The 17,642-nt window shown below is 50.0% G+C and overlaps 7 protein-coding genes across 7 annotated transcripts; 3 read left to right on the plus strand and 4 right to left on the minus strand.

Annotated features, from left to right (window-relative positions):
• Nucleotides 1–279: 279 nt before the first annotated feature.
• On the plus strand, nucleotides 280–2,618 carry F5B22DRAFT_119727 (major facilitator superfamily domain-containing protein). Its single transcript, XM_047968880.1, has 4 exons — nucleotides 280–837; nucleotides 955–1,482; nucleotides 1,550–2,229; nucleotides 2,287–2,618. Exons 1-4 carry the CDS (start codon nucleotides 727–729, stop codon nucleotides 2,534–2,536), a joined length of 1,569 nt encoding a protein of 522 aa, XP_047831454.1. The 5' UTR covers nucleotides 280–726; the 3' UTR covers nucleotides 2,537–2,618.
• On the minus strand, nucleotides 2,467–4,718 carry F5B22DRAFT_119347 (major facilitator superfamily domain-containing protein). The gene is made up of 5 exons (XM_047968879.1): nucleotides 4,245–4,718; nucleotides 4,147–4,186; nucleotides 3,388–4,097; nucleotides 3,321–3,337; nucleotides 2,467–3,256 (listed from the first exon to the last, which is right to left on the minus strand). Exons 1-5 carry the CDS (start codon nucleotides 4,412–4,414, stop codon nucleotides 2,700–2,702), a joined length of 1,494 nt encoding a protein of 497 aa, XP_047831455.1. The 5' UTR covers nucleotides 4,415–4,718; the 3' UTR covers nucleotides 2,467–2,699.
• Nucleotides 4,719–5,022: 304 nt separating this feature from the next.
• Nucleotides 5,023–6,012, plus strand: F5B22DRAFT_645987 (uncharacterized protein; the record flags this gene model as incomplete). The annotated part of the gene is made up of 2 exons (XM_047978670.1): nucleotides 5,023–5,568; nucleotides 5,725–6,012. The coding sequence occupies 2 exons, from the start codon at nucleotides 5,023–5,025 to the stop codon at nucleotides 6,010–6,012; spliced, it is 834 nt and encodes a 277-aa protein (XP_047831456.1).
• Nucleotides 6,013–6,520: 508 nt separating this feature from the next.
• On the minus strand, nucleotides 6,521–8,767 carry F5B22DRAFT_635958 (uncharacterized protein; the record flags this gene model as incomplete). Its single annotated transcript, XM_047977218.1, has 4 exons — nucleotides 6,521–7,203; nucleotides 7,261–7,556; nucleotides 7,622–8,346; nucleotides 8,477–8,767. 4 exons carry the CDS (start codon nucleotides 8,765–8,767, stop codon nucleotides 6,521–6,523), a joined length of 1,995 nt encoding a protein of 664 aa, XP_047831457.1.
• Nucleotides 8,768–10,536: 1,769 nt separating this feature from the next.
• Nucleotides 10,537–12,789, plus strand: F5B22DRAFT_635959 (kinase-like protein; the record flags this gene model as incomplete). Its single annotated transcript, XM_047977219.1, has 4 exons — nucleotides 10,537–10,556; nucleotides 10,799–11,111; nucleotides 11,141–11,722; nucleotides 11,770–12,789. 4 exons carry the CDS (start codon nucleotides 10,537–10,539, stop codon nucleotides 12,787–12,789), a joined length of 1,935 nt encoding a protein of 644 aa, XP_047831458.1.
• A 1,189-nt stretch (nucleotides 12,790–13,978) lies between these two features.
• Nucleotides 13,979–15,383, minus strand: F5B22DRAFT_119286 (uncharacterized protein). Its single transcript, XM_047968878.1, has one exon. The coding sequence runs from the start codon at nucleotides 15,092–15,094 to the stop codon at nucleotides 14,096–14,098; it is 999 nt and encodes a 332-aa protein (XP_047831459.1). The 5' UTR covers nucleotides 15,095–15,383; the 3' UTR covers nucleotides 13,979–14,095.
• Nucleotides 15,384–16,921, minus strand: F5B22DRAFT_119285 (uncharacterized protein). Its single transcript, XM_047968877.1, has 2 exons — nucleotides 16,142–16,921; nucleotides 15,384–16,040 (listed from the first exon to the last, which is right to left on the minus strand). Exons 1-2 carry the CDS (start codon nucleotides 16,677–16,679, stop codon nucleotides 15,673–15,675), a joined length of 906 nt encoding a protein of 301 aa, XP_047831460.1. The 5' UTR covers nucleotides 16,680–16,921; the 3' UTR covers nucleotides 15,384–15,672.
• Between the last annotated feature and the right edge of the window lie 721 nt (nucleotides 16,922–17,642).

A 17,642-nucleotide genomic window follows, 5' to 3' on the forward strand; every position in this document is an offset into this window, starting at 1 on the left:
CATGAGCTTTCTAGAAGCTCAAATCAATACCCATATTGGAAATTCACCTCGACACTAGTAATGTATCAGCGCTTCTTTGCGTGATCGAAGTGTAGAAACGCATGATAAAGCCGGCCCTTGGCTGATACCCGAGCAATGAAGCGAGTTTACACTACCGAACGTTATGGCCGAAATGATAACAGTGATCGTAAGATTGATAAAATAAGTAGTGCATAGATTGTGTACCGCACGCCGTGTCAGCGTGGTAGTTTATGGAGGCGGGGGGCTGGGATTACTGCGATGCAGGGGATGTACAAGCTGGGGGATCGATGTGAGGGGTTGGTAATGCAAGTATCCAGATTGGAGTAGCAATGAACGAACATTACTGCTGATCTTTCAGCTCCTAAACCGAGTAGATTCGGATCCGGATGAGGCCGGAAAATGGGAATAAGATAAGATCACGTCACGCTATGCAATGTTATGCAAGGCAGGGATCGTACCAACATTGTTCTTTGGACAAACACAGCTCAGCTCTTTAGGATGAAGGTAGCTTATCGGTCGAGCTATCCAAGCTATTTTCCAATAGGCAGCCTCATCCTTGGGCGAGTGAGGTTATGTTGCGCTGCCGATATCCCCTCATGCCATTGCAAAGAGCTCCTCCACTCAACATCATTTAGCTACGGTCGGATCAGCTCGTAGTCTGTCGTAGTTTCGCCTCCCAAGACTCATATAGTGCTGTCGGTGAACATGTCGGAAGCACAGGCAGATGTGGCTTGGTCCGATCTTCCTAACAAAGGTCAGTTGGCAATCATTTGTCTCGCCCGGTTCTCTCAGCCCGTAGTACGAACCTCAATCTCGGTATGTCTGCAGACCCCCGCCAATATGATCTTAGCTTCTGCTTGGCGGTCTTCAACACTTGGCCTCCTGGGTGAATGAATCGTCGCTAACAGGAGCATTCCATGAGCCGCGGCATAGACCTACGTATTCTATCAGTTGCAAGCACTCGACCCCTCTAAGCCATCCGACGCCATCGTCCGCGATGCCGCCCTGCTCCAGACTGTGTTCACACTTGCTCAAGGCTTTACAGCCGTGCTATGGGGTCACTTGGCCGACTCCCCGAGAGGAGGCAGGAAGATGGTGTTATTAGTAGGATTGGGCGGGTCGTTCCTAAGCACGCTGGCTTTCGGCTTCATCACCGATTTCCGCCAGGCCGTGGTCATACGGCTGATAGAAGGTGCGGTGAATGGCAACACCGCCATGATCAGGACAATGGTGTCCGAGGTCGTCAAAGAGCGCCGTTATCAAGCCAAGGCATTTATCCTCATGCCAATATGTTATAATGTTGCAGCCATTACCAGCCCAGTTGTCGCTGGACTGCTAGCCAACTACGCTAGCAGCAGCGACCTTCCCTTCTTCCGCCTATTTCCCTATTCGCTACCCGCCATTGCTAGTGCGTCTGTCGCGCTCATAGCATTCCTGTTCGTCTTTTTCAAACTCAAGGAAGTGGGTGTTCCTGTTCTTTGCCATACTGTTCGAGGTGTCATACTGATGACTGTTACTTTATTACTAGACGCATGAAGAAGCGCGCCATAAGTACGATCCAGGTCTCCATATCTCAGCCAAAGTGGCCGCCTTGTTTTCAAGGGGCTCAAAGAAGCAACCCTACTCGGTTGTTACCCAACAAGATGTAGATGAAGAAAGTATTCAGTTCGTGAGTGAAGACGTCGAAATGAATGACCTAGACAGCCCGAAGGAGGTTAAGAAAGAGGTGCTTCCACTAAGGCGGATTTTCACGAGGAACCTGTGCTTCACTCTAATTGCATATGGAATTATGGAAGGGCATGTTTCCGTCTATAACACCCTTTGGCCCAGTTTTCTCAGTGACCCAGTAGCAGCACCAGAGGACGCCCACGTACGTCTTCCTTTCAGGTTCGTCGGTGGCCTGGGCATGCCGGTGAACAAGGTTGCCATCTCGCTAGCTTTTGCTGGCATTCTAGGTATCCCGTTGCAGTTCTTCGGCTACACCCGAGTAGTGAAGAGATTGGGGATGTTGAAGACTTGGCGCTTGTTCCTGAGAGGGTTTCCGTTGGTTTATTTCATTATCCCATACCTTTCAGTAGTGCCGTCAAGCACACCTCGACCTGAACCTCGTGACGGCCCCTATGTTTGGTTAGCTATATTGTTTGCCCAGGCTGTGATGATGTTCAGCGCATCATTTGCAGTTCCATCCCAGATCGTACTAACTAACAAGTAAGTGAACCTACCCCTTTCGATTGGATCGGCCAGTACTAATACTAGTGACTACAGCGCCTCGCCGCATCCGTCGGCTCTGGGAAGGACGCATAGCACAGCTGAGATGGTGAACAGTTTCACTCGTACCGTCAGCCCCCTTGCGGCCGGCTTGTTCTACTCGTATGGATCTGCACATGGGATCGTTGGTCTCCCTTGGTGGATTATGAGCGGAGTTACTATATTTGCGTGTATCATGAGTTTATGGGTATTCGAGGGCAATGGGCATGAGATCAAACTTGACACTGACGAGAGTGATGAAGAATAACATAACAGCATACAGCTTATTCCATTTCCTGATGATAGCAGGATTGGTCACTGTTATCGGAAACACCATGTATAGAAAGGGAATTGACTTGACCATAAATCCACGTCTACATAGACAGATCTCAAAGGATTCTAGTACAGAACTGGAAGCCGATTTGTATAAGTCATAGTATACAAAATGACACTACGGTCGCTAGCAAAGATACCATAGAGCCAATAGCAAGGCTCCCTGTCATACCATTGAACATTGATTCAGTGTGCTTTTCTGATACCGTAGAAAATATGGTAGTGCATATGACGCCTGCTATGATCTGCGGAATGGTCATGGACAGATTGTTGATTCCGAGAAATAGCCCGGACGAGTTTAATCTTCTAGGCTCCCCTCCATTTTTGAGGAGAAACTCGTCCGTCAATATGGTGTATGGAATGATTTGCATGACAGCCCAAGAGAACCCAATTAAGGCGGCTAACAGGAGTGCGAACGCGGTAGATTTTGTCAGCAAGATACCGGCAACACACACTGAGTAGAGCACTTGCGATAGCCTCCATATTTGTAGCGGCTCAAAGTGAAGAAACCCCAAGGCTTTGGTTGACGGAAGAGTGTCTCTTGCGGTGTGGCTTGCTAGAAATGGTAGTGCAAAGGTTGTTATCAGATGCACGACGGATTGTAGGAATAGTGCCAGTGGCCCCAATCGCTCAGTTGTATTTCCCTCCGTGTGCCCTGATATATCATTAGCCAAAAGGCTAGTAACAGCAATGAGAAATGAAGAATTGACTGTACGCACCTTTTTCTGTAATATGCCTGAAATGAAGGTGAGTGACGATCAAGTCTGCAAGGATTTTTGGACGTACCTGCTAATGAAGAACAGATATGGAAACCATGCAAACGACGACAAAAACTGGACCGCCAGGATCTTGAACATGCGCGTAGTTACACTATCCTTCACTCGTTGGATGTAAGAACCCTCTCCTGGTGTTGCCATTGATGAGCAGGCCTTGGGAGGAGAATGAGGGAGCGACTCCCAACCTTCTACGCTCGCGATACTAATAGTGCCAACGCTGATGATGACGGATATTAGAGCCAACTCCTGCATACGTAGTTCAACTGTCGCCAATGGTGGCAGCCCATAGGACAAGATGTAATACAACACACTTGTCAAGCTGATGAGCCGACTAGCCAATGTGTTCAATTTTAGCTGCTGACTCGCTGGGCACATGTCGACCATCTTAGTACGCGTAGCGACTTGTACCGCCTGCGCAGAAGCGTATAGCATCACGACAGCAAAGATCGCCACGAACACCTTAGTCCAACATGCTGGCCATGCTCCCTGGCAGGAACCATCCAATCCGTTGGCAATCGTAGAGCTCCACGCCTGTATAATCAATGCGCAAAGTAATCCAAGACCGCCCAGCAATAGGAGCGGTTCCCGCCTACCCAGCTTCGCTTTTAATGCATCGCTCAGTATTCCAAAGAGTGGCTGGAAGGTAGCGCCACATAGTGGAGGAATAATCCAAATGGATGCAATAACGGTAGGGCTGATGCCGATGCTCATCAGATAATCCTGTATCTCGAGTCAGTGCTAGGCAACTCTAGGAGTCTGAAGCACTCACAGTCCCATCCGCAAATTGAGAGCAATAGGCCGACTGCAAGCTTTAGTCTCGTTAGTATCATACACCCACACTCCGTATATGAGGCCTTATCAACTGACCCTGCTAGGCTGAGTGTCAAGATGAGCATCTCATAATTCGATTTAGTTCGGGTTTGAGATTCCACCCCTGTTTCCTCCATGAGCAATCTATTTGAGGATTCTTCTACATTTTCTTCTGGGAGAAGATCTAATGATGATAATCGATACTCTTCGTAATGGTGTGCCATCATCACCGGATTCCATCATCTAGGTACTAAAAAGAGACAAAACGCCACAAAAGCTGAAAGTACAATTCTAGTTTCCACCTTTGTTACATTGTTCAATAATAGATACCAGCTTCGATAACGAAGTCGGTTCTACCCCGCGCCTCCAAACGGAAACTACACGGGACCACGCATAAATCACGTTCACTTAGCGACACAAGCCCCAATTAGGAAAGCCGTTGCGAAGGCTCAGGGGATCGACAGCCGACCATTATCGAGACTGATGGCTAGATAAGATAGCAGTACCGGTAGCGGGAACGAGTGCGAGTACCGGGATCAATTCCGAAGCAATACCGGTTCCGCTACAACTGTCAGCCAGATCCGATCAAATTAAGGCCCTTTTCCGTGAGGATCCTAATTGGACGGACTCATGGCTTGACAGTGTCCTCGGGGAGGCCTGGGTGAGGTAACTTGTTGTAGTCATTCAGTAGTAGTCTTGTCAATCGCTAGCCCTTCCATAACTCGTAACGCGTTCATACCGCTGCTTGCACATTCCGGGTTAAACCCTTTTCAAACCTATGGCTATTACCGCAACTCACGTCAAACCAAGGTTCATCATTCGCTAAGTGTTTACGATGGAGGCCATCAAAACAACATTTTCGCGACTTTTGGTCAAGTCGTCGTCGCGGGTAGAACCAAGTCAGCAATATGTCGATGACGAAAGCCGAGAATACGCTGAAGATGAACAAAGACAAGGCTTCCTTAAGTCCAAGGAAGAAGGCGAGCCCGTTGAGTTTGGGAACATATCCGCGAATACCGCCAACAGGCCATATTCCGTGTCCATATATCGCGTCGTGGGGATAGTCGTCACCGCCGTCATCTTGACAGCGGCTGCGTCACTCTTCTTTGCCCGGGCCTCCGTGCCACATCCCGCGAAAGTTGGTAATTACCAAGATGTTTCCGAGCACGCGACCGAGGTTCTCACGGAGCTAGTTGCGCACGCCAAACCGCCGCAGTTCCGCATGAAATCTCCGTGCGGCTCGACGCCGGAAGAGGCCAAGGCTCGAGGATGTCACTTTGACACGATATCTTTTTGTTGGCTGCCCAGCGAGTGTTACGATCGGGAATTGGTGGACTCGTTTGAGGCGACGAGAAATTGGCATTATTATGCGGATCCCGAGGTGAGTATTGAAGATTGTTTATTTCCTTTCGAGGCGTGAAAGCGTCCCTAGCACGCCTTCTTGAGAAGTTCCATTGCCAGGGGTTTTCCATGTAACCCCGCCACTCTCCCCCCGTATATGAAACGTGATTATCATTAACCTTGATTGTGACGAAAGGGAAAGCAAATCATCAGTCACGAAGAACTTGTGGGTGGTCACGGTAACCACCTTTGGGTTAGCTGGGAGTACCATTTGAGGCACTGCGCCTATATGTGGTTTAAATTCCAAAGGGCCGTGTTGGCTAGGGGCAACCCGGAATTTCCGCAGATTGACAGCTACATTGCTAGCCTCAATCATACTGTCCATTGTTCCACGATATTATTGACTGATCGCGACGTCGCCTTCCCTACTCTCAACACGGAGACCAAGGTAAAATATCCAGATTGTGGGTTAATCGGGATATAGGTATAATGATGTAAACAGTAACAGCCATGATGAAGTGGAAAGGATGCTTCGGGGGAATAGGCTATATCCCATGCTTACAAGTACAACGCGAGGCTTGCTGGTTGAAACCTATAACGATCAGCTATATCGCGGTGAGGTCAGAAATTTGTAGGTAGGACTTCGAGTTTGAAGAAGTCTAGGAAATTGGGGATTCATACCCATACATGATAATACTCAGTCACACCTTTTCACCCCGCTTTTGGCCACAACTATGCTTTTCACCTTTAGGATGGGTCGATGGAGACTTCAGTCCGCGTATCTCTTCACATGTTGATTTCCTGTGCCCACGTCTTTCGGGTCGTCCCTTCGGTAGTACTCTAAGGGGGTTGCCGAAGTTCTTCCATATCCACTTTGGAGATGACCAGATGAGTAGCCACCTTTTGTTAGAATGATAGGAAGCACGGCGACAATGTATGAAGTGTTCTTCTGAGTTTACCATCTGTTTCTTATGAAGATGATACATACTAGATTACACGTGCCACGGACTAGTAGAGTCATCTGATATTGTGTCCAGCGGGAAGAAATTGAATAGATCGGTGGTGAAGAAATTGGGGTTTTGAGACTGGATAAGGGGATCCGGTAAACTAGTAGTGCCGTTCAAGTAAATCATATGTTCTGATTCATCTACTAGGAAATCGTGTGTTACCGTGGGAATAGAACCGGCGTGTTGCTGATGAGATACATCTCCTGTGGGACTCGTCCGTTCGCCATTCCCGCCGTGTTCCAGTATCCCTTGCTCAGTTCTATTCGTCGAGAGGTGCTGTTCCACAATTCGCAGTGTTTCCGTCATTGATGATTCGGTATGTACCATCGGTTCGTCCTTGACCATCTGCTCTAAGCAGTTCAATGCTGTCCTGAGATATTCTTTATTATAAGATAGTTTGGATGGATTCCTTAACATATCGTAGCATAGCGCTTGGCTACTAGATTCAAGAAAGAAAGCATTAAAGCGAATCGTTCGACATGAATGGAAGTCATGGTAAGCTTCATTCATGTATACTATACAGTCTTGTGCAGCCTCTATAGCTATCCTACGGGCCCGTATTAACCACATCTGATTCCGATTTCTTGATGCCGAGGGTTGTTTCAGATGTAACGCAAATTCGGCAATCAGGAAAGGCCGGAATGTGAGGAGCAGAGTATGATAGTAAACTTTAGAGGTTAGCTTCCAGACAAGAAAAGGGGTTGAAGCTGCTTCACAATACGCACTATTGTGTAAAAGCAATATTGCAGTTGGAGTAAACATCGATGAGCGAGCAGCCGCAGCCGATGACGCTATCCCCAGCTCCTCCGCGCAGGCCTGGAGTCTGCCGTGTATCTTCTCTGCGGCTTGGTATAACTGCCACAATGATGCACAGGTTGACCCGTATATCGTGGCTGCACTATCTTCCGCAATTTGAGCTAATTTGCACAGGCCAACAAGAGTGGGTTGGTTGTCAGGAAAAGGCGTTCGGATGCTCGCCTTCTTGTACGTGCTCTCACGGCCCAAGAAAAGCGCATGCATGCTTAACATAATGAAGTGGCATTAGTGTGCTCGGTTCACCAACACATCGACTGAGAAAAAACTTACGTTTCATGATAATACACGCTCCAGGCCATGATGCGCCGTTTTTGTATCATATCGGGGCGAGCGTTGCCTTCAGGGCCATAGCTGTGCAACCCCATTGCGAAAATCTTCCTTGAGGCAACTCCAGTATGAAGATAGGACGAATGGGGGCGGCCTATGTTATTCTGGTATGTTGCGAGTAGTAGTGATAAATGGGTCATAGTCAAACTGACCTCGTCATCACAAGCTGCTACTTCTTGTTTCGCGCGGACGAACAACGACTCGGCAAGATAAGTATCAGATGTGTTCAAAGCTCCATTGGCCAAGATGGCCAATACTACCGCCTTTACTTGAGGCGACAGAGATGCGCTTGCTTCGCTGTTGTACACACTGTGAAGCAGATCAGTCATTTCGACTGGAGAGAAGAACGGAATCTGGAAAATATTGGTTGAGATGAAATGCCCTAAGAGTTTCTCGGCCTCATTTAGGGGGAGCCAATCACAGAGCCTGTGTTGATTAATCGATTGGGAAATAGAGCTCACGTCCACTCTGGTTGGAATTCCGAAGAATATTGCTCGTTGTTTCAAGAGACTAAGTCCTGGGCCTCCTTCTTGGACTGTGTCCGAGTTGTGATCATTGTGAATCTGTTCACCAGACTGCCATAGTATTCGATATACCTGTTGCGAGAAAGCGAAGGACGATGAGGGGCCATAGAATAACCGTGAAGTAAAGATACAGTCAGATGCATACTATGTAGGAATGTGGGTCAGTAATTAGGGACTCATACTTCGATGAAATCAGCAGGGCGTGATGGATTATCGAGTGGAATTTGATAGCTGCAGCGGCGGATAGGAGAAAGTCTTCCAAGATTCTTTTTACCTCATGGGTTGCTGCCACACTCTGGCGGTAAGGTTCTGGCTGGGCTACGTTGCGCTCAACTACTCCGCCAACTTGCTGACTGGAGTGGCTAGCAGGAGAAGTATACTCGGAGTCTTTTTGAGGCTGAGGACGGCGAGTCTGCTTCCTCACCCGAGGCCGTTCACGGTACTCACAGTCGGCTTGTCTCCCCTTGTCGACGCACCGTCGGCACGGTGTATCACCATCACATCGTAGCTTGGCTTTCCTGCATACCTCACAGGCTTTTGTGATATTTGCGGCACTACGTGTCATCCTCGGCCCACCTCCGCAGACAATATTCGAGCAAACAGCGCGAGGCCGGGAGACCGTCGAACGATTGAATAGTAGGATAATCCGAACGGAATTACGGGGAAATCGCAAATATTTTACGGCCATGTATAAGATCCACTACTTAATTCCGCAATCCCGAGATATAAGCGCAGGTATGCTAACCTAGCTTGACGCGAAGACAACTAGGTAGCATTTTAAAATCGGGAAGACTGGCCTAGTGATTCAACCTTGGTGCATACTAGACTTAGGGCGTTAGATCCGGCCTGGTTCCATTTAATGTCGTTAGCTCGGGATATACACGTGCACGATGCTACATAGAGTATATTCATGATGCGCGTATCTCAAACGACAGCCTGAAGATGCGTTGAGCAAGAGCCAGACCGAATAGTCCGTGCTCTTGTTCAACACATGGTGGGTGCTTGCTTTCTACCGTCTGTCCCACGCTGCCTAGTCTTCAGAATAGGCATCGAACAACGAGTCGTTCCTCGAGAGCGAGTACCGAGCAAAGTATTTGGCTGAGCTACTAGCGGAAGCGTTTTTGGCCCTGCCATTAGCGCAAGATGTTTACATGTGTATAGCCGCAGAATACTCAATGTGGTGTTCGTGGCTGGACATGCTCAGTTTACTTTCGGTATAGGCAATAAGTTCTCATGCAAAACCCTTCATTCGCGCTTCCCCAACGTTGCTGTATCTGTGGGCTGGGTTCCGGAGCTTGATATTTAGACCAGGTCTGCAAGACTCCAAAACAGTATTACCTCTCAGGTCACCGTATTCAGCGCCTAATATCGCTTTGGTACACCCAGTTAGAGTTCTTTCAGGACCATCAGCGCCCGAATCCTACATTTCAATTGTAGAATTATCGGAGTCGGTTGCAAGCAATGATGAAGCTGGGTGGAAGGCGATACAGTTTATCGTTCTTCGGTGCGACTCGGGAGATGGTTTTGGACGGCCAATATGATGGATGTTGGATGCGCGAAGCTAGGGAGGAGTTTCATTGTCGGCCTTGGATTGCAATACAGCGTTTTCTCGACTCAGTATTCATTATCAATGAAACAGTGGTCAGATACCACACGAGGGTTTAGTTGAGAGAGCTGGCATGTGCTCTTATCTACAATTGCACAACGTTCGTCTATGTTGTTTCCAGCAGGCCTTGATGTTTCTTGGGGATGGCGGCGTCAACCTAGCAGGGCAGTAAAGAAATTTACACCACTAAGCCTAAAAACATTTCACTTCCCTCCATCACCGTCCCGTTGCAGTGCAGTTGACCTGTCGTCGAATAACAACCAGAATGCATTGTCTCCACTGAGACCACCGAGCTCGCACTGGAACAGAATGTCACAGAGAGCAGAGCTCGTACCAAACCTTTGACTTCCCCTTCACTTATAGGTGCTCTTTATGTCTATGTCCTTGGTCCTGGTGGACCTGGCGTCACCGTGTCGGTTATTAGGAATCGAGGCCGTTCGATAAGCCTCGCTGCAATACGAGTGTACACCGGTCCAAGACTGCTTCGAACTCAGTTACTTCTCACACAATTAAGGTGGGCCGTTTTCAGTCTACCCGATATGTTGCATGGGGTCACAAATCACAAAGCCTCCAGCCAGCGAATCAATGCAAAGGCGATTCAGCCGCATCATGCTAGTGACTCTGCGAACTAATGCAGATATATTGGGTGTGAACGAATTGAAAAGATTTCACCAGTGTGCTTACGTACCGGACGAGCCGACTTGTTGCCAGCGAATGGAAGGCCAAAAATGGGGATGCTCGAAGTTGGGTGTGTCATCCTGGTAGGGATGCCCGGCCGTGAACCGAAACAGATGGTGTCTACTGTAGGAACCGGAGGTCGGCTTTGTCACTGGACGCGTTAGTCTAGGTCGGGCATCCCTGCATAGTTACGGCTTGCGGGGCGCCTATGTATTAGCCGCCGACAACCCGTAGTCAGTGAGTCATCTGAGCTTACCCCGCGTGTATGTCTGTTGGGGAAGGTATGTCAATGGGTTTCGCGTCGGCCAGCAGAAGCAGGGCGGTCTTCTATCTTGAACCCTACAACAAATACGCGTGGCAGATCGTCAACGATCCTGCCAACCGCGACCGAAGATGGGTAGATCCTAACAACCCATCAAAGCCATTCTTGCGAATCGGGCTCGACCAGCAGCTCAAAAACCCGCCATACCTGGTGCGATTCGGCCGGCGCGAACACAACGATGTGATCCTCAATAACCGCTTCTCGAGAAACGACCAATGCTATTTCGACTTTAATAAAGATACCGGAGAGCTGCTCCTACACGATATATCCGAGAAGAACGATATAGAACTCCGCGATGTCGTTGTCACCTTCCAGAACGGCCAAAAAAAAAGGAGAAGCCGGGGGCTCCCCAGATATGGAAGACCCCTCGGCAGTGCGTCGTAGTACTCAGCCCTGACCCGTATCGCAACCCCGACGGTCCTGCCGTTGAACGCCAGTGGATCTTCAAAATGCGTGACGCTGAGTTTCGCCTAATACCACGAAGAACGAGGGCCCAAGATGAAGCGAAATTCACCGAGGAGAAGCTTGCATTCGCGGGCCAACCCGACCCTGATCGGACAATCGAAGGGACCCTGCAGCGAATCTTCACCCTAGGCTTGCAGTCTCTCCAATCTGAAGGATTGACAACCACCTACAAGTCCGCGTCAACGATCACCTTCAACCCCCATAATACTCGGTTCAGGACCCAACTCGAGCCTGAGGAAGACGATGAGATCCAAATCACAAAGCTTAGACCGCTTGGGAGAGGGGGGCAAGGTGAAGTGCACAAGGTTGTTGACATGTATACCGGCGCGCACCACGCTTGCAAAATCGTCGCCGTGAAGGCGGAAGTACCTCAATGGAAGATCTATTCGGAGAGGGATTTCGGGAAAAGAGTGGAAATGGAAGTGAGCTTGGTTCAGGCATTACCGCATGTGAGCTCCCTACTCTGGATCTGCTTGCCTCACGCTAATCGTATCAGCCTCATATCGTGCCGTACACACACACCCAGGGATTCAAGATCGGACGAATTATCGAAATCTTCATGCCTATTTATGAAGGTAACCTCCACGATTTGCTGCAGCGGCTCAGACGTGAAGCGCCAGAGACAGTGGCGGACGTGACCGACATGATGCTATACCAGATGTTAAACGCACTGGATTTCGTTCACTCCCGCGATCCACCAATCATCCATCGAGACATTAAGCCTCCAAATATCCTCTACCGAGGCGACAAGTTCCTTCTGACGGACTTCGGGATTGCCAAAGTCGTCGATACATCAAATACTATCGTTGGAACACAATGGTACATGGCGCCTGAAGTTCGGGAGAACAGGGAGCAGACGCCAAAGGTTGATATATGGGGGCTTGGCGTTACTGCTGTTGAGTGTTTGGGGGGACTGCCATCTGAAAAAGACAGGCAAGAACTATCGGAGTGGAAGCAGTGGTATGAGGAACTCCAGGCGCGCCTAAATCAGCACGCACATCGCCTCGTATCTATGCTCAGAGTCGACGCCGATCGGCGTCCAACGGCTCGCAACCTCCTCAACGCCTTCGAGCAGTCCACCAACGTCGTGTTGCAAACCCCACCGACAAATGCCACCTTGGCAGGTTTGGGAGTATCACCACTAGCGAACCAGATAAATGGAACAGCAATGCTATACTCTGCAGTACCTACGCCTATGGACTGGACACAAACGGTAGCCACAGCGTTCTTCCAAGGAGAACCTCAGCCCACGCAACGCAATGAGAGCATGCAGCCGGCGCAGCCAAACCCAGTGGCGATTCCACCGCCAAACAAGCCAAGAGCCAGGCGCGGAGGGTCCGTCAAGTCTGCAAGGTCTCTAGACGATAGGCGGAGAGGTCACAAGCGTAATGGGTCATCGCAGAATGGGCGTCATGCACTCTCTCCTGCAGGGGTACCAAAACGAACATCAAGTAGAAAGCGACGACCGAAAAGCATACACAAGGCACAGGAGATTCAGGTATTGGGAATAGCTTGATGCCAACATTTCCCCGAGGTGGCTGGTCTCGCTTTAGGTCATGAGAGATTCGTTCTAGGCAGCTAAGCCTCATGTTTCGACGAGAATGCTGTGCATCCAATCATTTTTTCTGTTGGTGAAACTTCTATACACCTAAACATACCCGCTGCCAATGATTGGACCTCGGGCTTCGGCTCACGTGTGCGGGCGGCCAAGGACCGGGCGGCGAGCGGGAAAGTCCCGCATCTTGAAGGTAGTGACTCTTATGAGTCACACGATCCGGCGAGATATCGTTCTCAGGCCGTTCCCCAGAAGACATCATTGTTTCTGCGATAATGTTCGGGGGATGCTGGTGTTCTGCATGCAGGGGAACGATACAAGCTTGTGACTGTTTCGATATGCAAGAAGTCAACGGTGCACGGTAAGTCCAGGGAGGTACCACCACCGTCCTCACGAAACATAGGCATGAGGTTTCGGGACGGGTGTGCCAGCCCCTGGGCCACCCGTGCAGCCAACACAAAACACCCGAGCGAGTCGTTCTCACATGATTCCCCCTCGTCCCCCACGCCCCAGCTCAGGGAGAGTTCCTCCCACAAAGGCTCGTTAGGGACACGTGTCCATATTCCTTCTCCAGATCGACCGCAGTACTTGCTAGGACGCGCTTGGGCGCGTCCTAGCCACCACTTGGCGGTAGTCTTGATGGAGGTCTGACTCCACCGCAGTGCGCTCCTCGCGACCTATGGTGGTAAGTCACATACACCAGAACCCAGGCCTCCTCAATTTCCATCATCAGAACCCTCAAGCCAAGTGACCCTTCCGTCAAAGTGTTTGTGGAAATAACGGCCGTTTCTGGCATTCCACTCCCCAATAACTCTTTTTCTTGCTCTTTGGTCCGGAAGATTCGCGAGAGGATGCCGACGGCGACGAGGCTTTTCGTTTCTTGCCACCACTACCTGGAACGGAGTCATTCGTAGGGGGAAGGAACTTCGACGACGAGACGGGGGTTGACGTCCTGCACTGTTGAGAAGATGCGGTGGGTGTGGGCTGGCAGGGGTGCTCGACCACCTCGTAGCCGGCTTCATCTTCGTTTGCATTCATCTCCCCGAAAATGCCATCAGCAACAGGCAGAGGAGCTCCTTCGGCGATGGGTTGGAGGGCGTCGCGGCGCTGCTTCCAGTCCTCCTTCAAATGAAGTAGGTTGAATGGACACTTCTTATCACGTTCTTGTAGGAACTCTGCTAGGTAGCGTTTTGCTTGCCATGTGCCTTTAGATGTAAATCTCAGCTATTCCTCTATGTTCCCTGTCACATTCTATCCCAACTTCATACTATTCTCTATACGGCTGCTCCTGCCCTCGGACAAAAGGGATTCGATAGGTCATAAATTTCGGGAGTGCCTTCAAGGTAACCTGGCCAACACCGACCTTCCCATCCTCAAAGAAAAAGCAACTTAGCAAGGTCGCAAGTATGACAACATCCTGGACCAGGTCAATGCTTTTTTCCAGCATCGTTCGAATGTGTTCCGGCATTCCGTCGAACAGCTCCGTCCAGAAGCCCCTTTCCGCAACCTCGAATTCTTCCGGCATCCAGAACTCGCCTCCGGTGTATTCGCCGGCAATGGTGTGGATGCGGCCGAAGCCGGCCCCGAAAGGCAGCGGGGTGGATAGTTCCCAGTCGATCAAGGCGGTAACCTCGCATTTCTCGTCGATGAGCACGTTCACGTCGTTAAGATCGTAATGGGCAACCCACAGCGGGAGCTGGGCAAACTCATCAAGCCTCTTGGCGAAGCTCTCAACAGTCGCTTTATAGGGAAGGATATCTTCCAACGGCGACGCTAAAATGGCGTCCAGGTGCGGTCGAAGCTTGGTTTCGACAGCTTCACAGCTGTTGTCGGCGAGAAAGCCCTTCGAAAAGACGCGGCCTAATGACTTGTTGACGGCAATACGCCCTTCGGCTCCCTTCCCGGCAACTCCACGCAGCCACATCTTGCCGGGCATGAGGGTTAGGGAGTAAGCCCAGGCCCGCGCGCTCTCTAACTCTTCATTGCCGAGAGCTTCAGCATCCGGGACAAATGAGCCTAGCGCCGCCTTGGCGATCTTGAACGCGTTGATGTCAAGCGCTTCGGTACGAAATTGCACAACCACCTCACGGCCGTCAGCGAGGGTAACGAACAGGGTCCTGCTGAACATTCCCTGCATAGGAGGCTTGTCGATGCGCTTCGCAGCACTTTTCAGATGCTCGGCGACCAGCTTCTTTACCCATTTGACCTGCTTCGCGGGGGTGTCGAGCAACTTGGGTAAATCGGTGTCGGCGGTAACCATCGGCATTGTGGAAAGGATCCTGAGAGGATGTAGGCGAAGGAAAATGGAGGCGGAGACTGTTGAGCAGGCGTGCGTGCAGCCACGGATTTACATGTTTGTATAAGAAGTCAGAAGGCGGAAAAATCTGGCGAGACGCGGGTAGGTGTGTGTGGTGTATCGTTTCAAGGCTCGACTGAGAGAACAGGAACTTCGAGCTATCTCTGCGACTTGACAATGTATCGTTAGGTAACGTCGCTATGAACTGTGACGGCCTTGTCGAGACGAGACTCGTTGGTGGTTACTATGTAAGCTGTGATGTTACTGCCGGGCGCTAATGCAGGGGCCTGGCCGCCTAGAACCCGGTGGGCTGGTTCCAGAGCAGGGGTATGTGATGCTAAGACACTTGGGCGCCTAAGTTAGGTACCGTACCTTAGGTGCTGTAGGCAGGTAGAGTCCGGACCTATGATGCAAACTCATTCTTAGGCACGCATACAGAATACAGACACCCTTCCATTTCTGCTAAGAAGCAACGGTGCAGTCAGTCCTTGAATGTTACCATTATCAGATTTCAGAAGCCAGTAAGCTTGTACTATGGTCCTCATAGCTCAACTCAACCCAAGTCGCCACTTTAAGAACTCCTTGAAACCCCTTTCGATGGACGCCGAAAATGCCATGAAAACAAACATGTTCGAATTCTGCGCCCGAGGCACATCGCCAAAGTCCGCCTCCACCTCCACCTCTCGAAGCTTGTTCAAATTCACGAGATCGCTGACCCAATCAAGCGTATCATGGCGAATATCGACTAACAGTGCCACATCGGTTTTAGAGAGCTCACGCGGGCTGGCCCACTCCTTCTCCTTTTCCTTCTCCTTCTCCTCCTCTTCCTCCTCCCCTCCAGAGCTTGGTAGTCGACCAGCCTGGACGATGAGACGCAGGTGCTCTACGGCCGAGCTTTCGCAGAGATAAGCGCACACTTTGAGAGTCAGATTTTATATCAGAGCAAAAACATCGAGGGATTCGGCGGCCAGTCCAAGTCACACTCGCGATGAGAGGGGTTGAGAGAGAATAACTTACTAGTCTGCCACTCGCACCGATCATTCCAGCTGTCAAAAAGCCATGGGCCCCTTTTGTAGATTGCGATCCGCTTCACCAACCCACGCGTCTGAGGTGTGAGATCCGAGAGGAATGGCTTGGGGGCTTCGACATCAGCGCCGAAATCAAACTCGTGTTTTGCGTAAACCAAATGTGACGTCTCGGCCCACACGGCACGGTTGACTCGCATCAACGCTGTACAGAAGTACGCCCCCTTGTTCGCCATCCCATATGTCACCTCGACACGACGGCGGCGGAAAGACCGATCCAGAATATGGTACCGCGTACGCGGTTTAAAATCGTAGCCTCTATCGGGTGCCTGACTCTGCAACGGGGTGGGCTCCTTTCTATTTCGGATTGATATTATCTTCGACCTCTTTTTGCTGGATGTGCTGTCTGAGCCTGATTTCAAGCATCCTTCGTCCTTGCATATACTATCACCAGCCTCACCCGCATCGAAGAGGTATGAGTAGATCATCAACCTCACTTCGGCTGGAATGCGCATGAATGGGGACTCCATTTAGTCAGTGAATGCGTTCGGAACTTCCTCTTCTATCTTAGGAAAAGGGTTATGATCCTCGAGTAAGGGATGCCTTTCAAACATTCAAGGCTGCAACTGAAGCAAAAGACAACAATAAGGTGGCACTCAAGCAATTAACAACTCTTTGAATGGATTTCGATTGAGGTTAGACAAGACGGAAACTAACGCCAACGACCTCCTTGACTATTTATGGGTAAGCTATCGACTGTGGATAACGGCTACCTGTCTTGACATATGATAGGCACCATCAGGCTTGCAAGCTTGCATTTCCAATGTAAATACCACCCAACAGGTTCCATCGCCCCTTTCATCCAGGAGGTCTAGGTGAGCTCAGCCCCATCCATGCAGCTCCTAGTTTTGCCGAAAAAAAGCTTGCGCGATCATCTCAGCCATCTCTGTCGCCGGAGTTTTATCGTAGGTAAGCAAGCGGTGAAATGAAACCCCACTATCGCATAATCATAGATTCATGGGGACACCATGGCAACCAATAACCCATACCTCAGAGCCCAAAAAAAGGACATATGAAAGCGAGGAGGGAAAAAAACAAAAGAAAAACTCCGAAACACAGCGTACCCTTGTAAATTCAAGGAAGTCAGCAGCCCAGGACCTAGTCTTATCCACCACGTCGGAAGACACGAGCCAGACATATTGAAACTCATGTCGAAAAGACGATCAATGAACCCACATCCATACGACCAGCGTCCCGAAAAGAACCGATGCATCCCAAAGCATTCAGAATGTGGCCCAGACAGCAAGATCAAGCATTCTGTTATCGGCGCTAACCGCCGGCGATTCTTTCAATATCCTTTTCGCGTCCATTTCACCTCTGTAACCTCTTCGACCCAGTTTTAGATTGCAGCTACCCCTGCTAAGATCTCGCCATAATCGGTACTACTTAAAAGCCGCTACATATGTACTTACCCCCTTATCTATCCAAAGACA

Source organism: Xylaria bambusicola, assembly GCF_022495145.1.
Source record: "Xylaria bambusicola strain CBS 139988 unplaced genomic scaffold F5B22scaffold_17, whole genome shotgun sequence".
In the NCBI taxonomy this organism is placed as follows: domain Eukaryota; kingdom Fungi; phylum Ascomycota; class Sordariomycetes; order Xylariales; family Xylariaceae; genus Xylaria; species Xylaria bambusicola.